The following is an 8,337-nucleotide window of genomic DNA, read 5'->3' as shown; positions in this document are numbered from 1 at the left end:
TTATCAATCACAACAGCCTTAAAATGAAACAATAAAATGGAAAAGAAAATGTTTTTAGTCTGGCAACAGCACACGGCTTAGGCAATGCTCAAAGCGTTAAAAGTGAAAACGGAAATTATTATTATTATCGTTGTCGTCAATTGTGTTAATTACTTTTCTAATCTCAAATTATAGGAAAATGTTAATTAAAGGAAAACATGAAACATAGGCGTAAGAATATGAGAGTGGATTCGGATACATATCTCTATCGGAAATTCCAAATAAAAACAGTTTCAGGTAAAATATTTGAGAATAAACCGCATTGTTAAATTATTAATATTATTTTATATTATTCTTATTCATATATTTTATTTATATTTCTCTTTATATAGATTCATAATTTTATGAATGATTCTGAAGGTTCTAAGGTTTTGTAATTTGTATTCCCAAGAATATTCTTCAATTTCCCTGTTAAAGATCTTCTTTTACTAAGTGTACCATGACGTAGCTTAAGTGTTGGTCTACGCAGGCAGAGAGTGACCATAGTTATTCATTAACTAAAGCTTATATTATTACTATGTATATCATGTATGAAACTCCGATCGGATTCCTTCAATACCTTTCCAACCCTCTAAAGTTAGAAGCAACTAGCAGAAAATAAAAGTTTCTTTCAATTCAATTACAAGATATTCTTTTTTCTCTTGAGTGCCCACGCAGAAAACATAAGTACTTCAAACACGGCAAATGAAAACGATTTTTCCCCCAAGTATTTCTTTACTTTTTACACGCTACAGCATTTGCGGTACATGGGTATATTAACTTTGTGCGGATGTATGCAACACCCGGGAGAACTTGACAGATATCCACTTTCGAAATCACTTCCTGAATCGATATAAGTTTGTCTATTCCGTCTGTCCGTCCTGCTTTCTTGTGTTTAATGTACAGGTGGTCCGAGAAAAGTAAGAAAAAGATTTTTTTTCCCATATTTTTGCAGATTCAAAGTCTCTATCAAGCAGGAAAGGACTTTCTTCTCTTTTTTTTAAATTTTTACAATGATGATACTTTCGTTTACTCAATTTTTCTTATATTTATAATCTGCATCACTTTCACTTAACTTTGTGCAGATGTATGCAACACCAAGCAGAATTCGAGACAGATCCACCTTTTATTATTAATAATTTCATTCAGAAAAAGACTCTGCTGCAAGCTAAAAGCTTGTCTGTCCGTCTGCCCTTCTATAATACATGTCCATCTATTGTTGTGTTCAACTTATAAGTCACAATCTTCGATCTGTTTTGATGAAATTTGATATATTGACGTGTTTTGGCCTAAGGACGAACGCTAAAGAAAATGTTTTCAATCAAATCAACTTTTTTTTCTTACTGATTTGATTTGGCGATTAAAAGAACGTCCATAAACAAGTGAAGATGCAACGAGCTTAAGAAAAATTGAAACTTTCCGTTTAGTGATTAATATTTTTTATTTTAACATTTTAAATATTCAGTCTCCTTAATTGATTAATTCGGTTTGCGAAAATATTTTCTGAAGTTTATTCCGTTTTCGTCCTTTTTCTTCGTAAACTTAGGGATCGCGTAACCCAAAAAATATCAAGACTTACAATGTTTGTCTTACTCACATATTATCCCTATTCTGGTATCACTTTTTTTCGCATTTTCAAATTCTCTCAAATGTGAATATATTTTCTTCGTTTATTAATTTTGTTATCTTTCCTTTTCTTTATAGTTATTTTTTATGCTGTTTCAAGTATATATGATTATATATAGAATTTTTCTTAATTTTATTTATGTATACATATAATATAATAACTTACGTAAGAATTTGAAAAAAAAAAAAAAAAAAAAAAAACAAGGACTATAATGTTATATACATCGGACTTAAGGTAAAGAAAATTTGATTTGTTTCGCGAATAATTTCTCATTTTAAATAAAACAATCTACTTGAAAAATCTTGCAAGCAATATAATTAAAAATGTTGAAGTTTTTATAAAAATTTCCACCATATTTTTAAATAATTTAATTTTAATCAATTAATGGTAAATGCAAATTAACATTGTTCATATAAATTATGCATAATATATTGTGTATCAGTTGTTACTTGTCCCTAAACCACTCATTAATAATTAAGTAAATATTGCAAAGTCCAAGAAAAAAAAAATAAAAAAAATATTGTTTATCATAATTTTTTACTACTTTCTAAAGTTTAATTATATTAAAAAGGAAAACAAAAAAGCAATCGCGAACACTATAGTAAGCCACGGCCCACCATTAAATACCCTACACTACTTTTACTATTATTTTTATTCATATAAGAACTTTTCAAAATGAGTCTTTAGACGGGGCGGGGTCGACCAAGTGATACGATCTGAAATATTTTTAACAGCGATCGTCCTTGGGCCAAAATTTGGGATCAAATTCTATAAAATTAAACTTACGACCTATGGGTTGCAAACGAAACGGACAGACGGACAGACGGACAGATAAGCTTAGATTTAGATTTACAAAGTGATTGTGAATCGATTAGCGTAATAAACATGGGTCTATCTCAAGTTCTTTTCGGTTTTGCATACATCCGCATAAACCTAATATACCCTTTTGGTATAGGGCAGTGTAGAGTATAAAGAACAAAAAAAAAAAAAAATTAAAATTAAAATAAAAATTGACTAGAATTTGAATAAATAAATTTGCAGTGAAGGGAAATATATAGAATGTCGAACTTAATAAATTGTACATAAGGCCTCGTTCAAATTTTAATTCAAATAATTTTGATAACAAAATGATTGTAATTTATTAACACGTTCGCGATCATAAATGCTATATCATTCATTTTCATTATGATACGAAATGTCGTGTGAACCCTATACCATCCAAATTCTCAAGCCAATTATTTTTTTTATATTTAATATCATATAATATTTTTTATATTTAATAATAATTGAAAATGAAAAACTTTATACGCATTATCTAGAATGTTATAGCATTCATTGTGTGTTCTATGTAAAATAATATTCTAAGTGTACCCTCGCAACATAATTCTGTCAATTAATTAACAAACAAAAAAATGCTTATTTGCTTTTACAGCTCACTGAAATTGTTGTTCGCTTTCGTGGACGTGTTAAGCTGCCTGTTTTTGTGATTTATCTGAATAAAATTATTCAGATTTTGTGTTTTAAGAAAACACTAAGCGACTTTATAAAATGAACGATTAATTTAAAATTACTTAAAACATATTTATTAAAATCTACTTTACACTGTATGTGTGTGTGTGTTGGAAATCTTTTTGGAAAATGATATTCAATTGTTGTTGGTGGTAGTTAAGTTCATTAATGTTTTAAAATATTAATTGAGTATATATGTTTATATGTAATTTTTTATATATGCACATATATATTTATATATATATATATATATGATAAAGAGATCTTTGAATTGTTCGGAAAGAGGTACAGAGTTGAATAACGTTTTTATTATTTTATTATTATTATTATCATTATTATTATTATTATTATAAATTTTTATTTTTCAAGAAAAGTACAATTTAGTGGGAAACCTCTACGAGTGGTATTAAAAATATAAAGTAGAGAAATTTCATTTAATTTTATATGTTAATAACTGATGACTAGATTCAAATGCTTAGGTTAGGTTAGATAATTCACAGCTTCTTACATAATATTTTACGGTGCACGGCCAAATTTATTATATATATGTAAAAAAAAAAAAAAACAAAAAAAAAAAAAAAAAAAATGGGAACAGAACTTGCTTTAAGTAGTTACTAAACTTCCAACATTTTTAATTGCCCACATTTTTACACTTATCAAAGGATAATAGTAATTTATTATTATCATTCCATTTAAAATACAAAGAAATTCATATCAGAAATCATACTAACTAATAATCTTACAAACAGTGCAATATTCTGACCCATTTTCGTCGCTCTTCTATTCTTTCGATTCTCAAAAACGTCAAAAACTTAACACAAAAAACTGATGCTTTGATTATATATATATGTAAATTATGTTCACATATCCCGTGTGACACTCATGTAAAAATCCAAAATCCAAAGTTATTTCGGAAAATTTAAAGTAACGATCTATACTGATGAATATTACGACGGCTATACGGCTAAAGTGTTGATTAGAGCCAATAAAAGCCTTGAGAATAAAAAAAAAATAATAAAAAATCCCGATCAGCTCCCGTTAAATTATCAAAAATGCATACGAGGTAGTGGATATTTCGTGATTTGCATTATGGTGAAGTAAATGTCCTCACTTGTAACTTAAGTGACTCCATTAGCTTCAAGTCTGTTAAAGTACTAAAATAAAGGTATTGACAATGTAATGCGCACCTGGACTTTTTACCCATAAGTGCAGTTTATAAAATTTATGCTTTCATTACAAAAAGTTAGTTGCCGTCACATTAAGATTAAAAAAAGAAAAACAAAAAAAATCCTTTTTTTTTAAAGTTATTAAAAAGATTATGGGCGTTCCCTTAATAGAGGCAATTTCGCCGAAAATGCGAGTCTCCAAAAGTTGTACGTGACTGCGTTTGCTCGTTTTTTTTTTTTTTTGTTTTTCTTTTTTTGGAAAAGGTGTCGTTTCTAGACTACTTTAAGTTCTAAGGTACGGTTTTTTAAATAACCGTAGATATGTGGGGAGGTGTGAGCGATTCCATTTTATTTAGTACAATGTTCTGCTCGTCTTATAAAACGGTCAAAATCAGAGAAATGTAATGTCTTACTTAAGTGGATCTATACGTATGTATAAGTATTTCTATTTATAAATTTGATATAAGTTTTTGTTTTTGTTTTGTCTTTTTTTTTTTTTTTTTTTTTTTTTTTTTTTTTATTAATTTAAATTTTTTTTTTATTAAATGTTTGAGCTTTTTTTACCGCTATTGCGGTACTTACTTTCTTTAAATTTCTTAAGAGTTGGCATTCTTCTTTTAGGCGTTCTTTTGCTGTTAGATTTCTTTCCGTAGAATGACTATCGTGATCGCTTTCACTTTCATCAGCGTATTGTATATCATCCAAGGCTAATCGTTGTTGCAAGTCACTGGGTGACTTAACTACCGATGTTTCCTTCTCTATATATGAACCATTCATGGATTCCGTTTCTAATACCGAGATTAAAGAACTATTGCTGCTTATGGGCTTTTGTTCGCTTGTTTCGCTTACATTTCGGGCTGATTTAGTAGCATTAAGTTCCTGCAATGCTATGCTGTCTTTATTGGGATGGTTTTGTAACGCCAAAGTTGACTTTGATTGTTGCTTTTCTTGTCTCTTTCGCTTCCGCGCAAGGTAAGGACTTATCGATTTCGTGGGATTTGTGGTTGAACTCGCAGATATTACTTTCCTTATGAAAGAATTTTTTAAATCTGTTTCACTGGGCGTGGTGGCTTTTGACTGAAAATTACTATTCAACGGTGAGATTTCCTCAGAGGTGGGTGTCGTATTGGTGGTATTGTTACTAGAATCTGTATTACTATGAGGACTTAAGTAATGTGAATACTTTGGCATTTTTATTTCTTCATATAAAGGCTGGGTCTCATCGAACGTGGCATTGCAATCGCCGGGTCGTGGTGTTTTGTCCGCGTCTTCACGATCCGGGGTACTTATCTCATCAAAGGGTGGTACCCATATTAAATAAGCCGGATCCATACCTAAATATGATCCGGGAACCGAACCCGCATTTGTCACATTATAATCATAATAGTCCAATTCAAAATCTTCGGGATTACCCAAAGAAAATTCGGAACCAGGACGTGTTAGCAACTTTTTACGATTCTGTTTATCTTTATTTGCTTTCGGATTCGTTGTACTCCGTATTGTGGCCGTACTGACGACACTGTTCGCTGAGGAATAGCAACCCTAGTATTATATAAGAAAATCAATGAAAATATTTATTTCGTTTGTCTGTTTTTGAAAAAACTCACATTAGTTAAAACTGACTGAATATTTTCAGAATTTACGTTTTGGTTCCTCTTAACGTTCTTAAGTTTATCTTCTATGTTAAAGTGAGAACTCGTTAATTTTAATGTAGTAGCTTCGCTATATTTACGTAAATCTCTACTTTGCCTAGATGGACTATAACAAATTGAACTCATACCCGATGATACAATACTTTCATTATCTTTGGAGCTGTCTTTGCGTGTCAAAGTACCACAACTATGAACATTTTCTTCGTCGTCGCCTTCACCCGCAGCCGAGTTTAATGAATCGCTGTTCAAAATCTCTTCCGCGTACGAAGGACTTTGGCTTAAAGTCTCAGTTATAGGAGATATTATTGCATTTCTTAAAGTGATTATAGATCCGTTGCTGCCAAATTCTTCAACACTTGTAAAAATTAAAAAAAAAACAACAAAAAAAACAAAAAAAACAAAAAAAAAATAAATAAATCAATTAATGATTAATTTTCTTTTATTTTTAATTTTTTACAGAATATTACGTGTTATATACCGACTCACCAGTTAACCATGGACTCCTTAACTCGTGAATCATTCAGTTCAGTTTCGCGCGCTAAATTTTCAGCATCAATGCTTTCTCTGAGTATAGAATGGCGTAGATGACGTTTGGGACGCATTTTGACCATGTAAATCACTTCCGATATTAAAGTCGTGGTGGAGAGGGCTCGAGAAGGCGGTCCTTGTAACGAACTCATCGAAGCTCTGGGCGTATGCAATCGCGAACCTTCATCTCTGCTTCGCGCCACCGCCAAATGATATTTACGATAGCGCAAAACATATTGGGCACCTAGAGAGATTGAAATTTAAAAAAAATTTTATTATATAAAAATCAATAACGTCGTAATCAATTAGCCCACCTAATAAAGCACTTATTAAAATAATAATGCTGGCAAATATTATCGCACTCACGTGCACCAATGTGAACTTGGCAGCTAACTGAGGCCTTTTTAATATTGACCGGCTTTTCACTGTTAATCCGGTAGCAATCAGTAAAGTGGCTGCCGAGGTTTCCGATGAGTTTTTAGCTATTTTCATAGAAAAATATTTAAGCAAAAGTTCTGCATCTAATCGACAAAAACTACTCTTACTTAATTGTTCGACATTCGCTAAAAAACCGCCCGTGCACATTAAGCCGGTTTGATTTGTTAAAGAGGACTCTTCGCCCGCAAAAAATTCTAATAATAATTGCGCTCGACCGGATTCTAAGCGTAATGGTACATTCATATTTTCTCCAATTGCGTCAGTTGAATGTATTGTGTCGCCACCCTGCAATTCCGTTAAAAGTGTCGAAGATAACGATGGCCCATCACGCACTTTAATATATTGCGTAGCACATGGCAAACGTAAAAAATTTAATTCCATTGATATATACTCTTCGCCGTCAACCTGAAAATGTTATAGAGACAATTCAATAGTTATGGCTTCTTTACTTTTCGAAAGTCAATGCAAAATCAATCATTTTAATTGAATTACTACTGTTGCTTACTCAATATAAACAAAATCGATATTAGGTCACTGATACGCAACTTTTACGGGCTTATAGCAATCTCATATACATTATATCACTGATCCGATTTGATGCTTTCATATTGTCATCAGTGACAGGAAATACACAGCATTACAAATAACAAATGGAAATAAATGCAATTAAAAATCTGCACTGAAGTGCGTGGGCAAAAACATTCGAATAATATTTTTAGAAATCATTTTCTCTTATTTCCTTAATGAACGTAGTAGGATTCAAAGTAGACTAATCTCAACCAATTTTATTTGCACTCGTTGTCATGAATGCAAATGCGAGCAATTGGAAAATATTAAAGTGAAACAAATTGCTGCTCGTTTCGATGAAGACAGCAAACAGCAGTTCCCAAGCAACGTGATATGATGTAACCTTAACATGTTCTTTTACATGTTTTACAAAAACAATTTATGATTATATCGTACACACCGCTTATTGTAAAGGGTATATTAAGTTAGTGTGGTCGTATGTAACACATAGAAGGGCTTAAAATAGGCCCACCTTTTATTATACCGATCGATTCGGAATCATAATCTTAATTAATCTAAATCAGTCTGTCCATCTGTCCATCTGTCCGTCTGATGTTTGTCCATGTCAATTAGTACTCAGGATGAATGCTATTGAAAATAGTTTGGATTGGACCAATTTTTCGTTATATGAGGAATGCGAAAAAAATTGCAATTTTCAAAATTTTTCGGCAAAACTGGCTACGTAACAGTATTTCGGCATTCTAAATTGGTACGGAAACTTTGAACCGGCTGGGATTATTTTTAAACCCCCTCATATAACGAAAATTGAAGTTCACAAGAAAATTATAACATAATAGCTATTTAACAGAGAAAAATTAAATGTATCAAATCG

The 8,337-nt window shown here is 31.2% G+C and overlaps 1 protein-coding gene across 1 annotated transcript in view; it reads right to left on the bottom strand.

Annotated features, from left to right (window-relative positions):
• Positions 1 to 4,860: 4,860 nt before the first annotated feature.
• Positions 4,861 to 8,337, bottom strand: part of LOC119644913 — a gene marked incomplete at its 3' end in the record, with an annotated part of 28,641 nt that continues 25,164 nt past the window's right edge. The window contains exons 6-10 of the mRNA XM_038044657.1: positions 7,046 to 7,343; positions 6,815 to 6,982; positions 6,459 to 6,744; positions 5,928 to 6,327; positions 4,861 to 5,862 (exon numbers count right to left, since the gene is read on the bottom strand). Of these exons, the coding sequence (XP_037900585.1) occupies positions 4,861 to 5,862; positions 5,928 to 6,327; positions 6,459 to 6,744; positions 6,815 to 6,982; positions 7,046 to 7,343 (2,154 nt within the window). The remainder of the gene's footprint in view (positions 5,863 to 5,927; positions 6,328 to 6,458; positions 6,745 to 6,814; positions 6,983 to 7,045; positions 7,344 to 8,337) is intronic.

The sequence above is a fragment of the Glossina fuscipes genome, unplaced genomic scaffold (assembly GCF_014805625.2).
Source record: "Glossina fuscipes isolate IAEA_lab_2018 unplaced genomic scaffold, Yale_Gfus_2 1, whole genome shotgun sequence".
In the NCBI taxonomy this organism is placed as follows: Eukaryota; Metazoa; Arthropoda; class Insecta; order Diptera; family Glossinidae; genus Glossina; species Glossina fuscipes.
The sequence above is the reverse complement of the archived record's forward strand: the minus strand, read 5'-3'. Positions and strand labels throughout refer to the sequence as shown.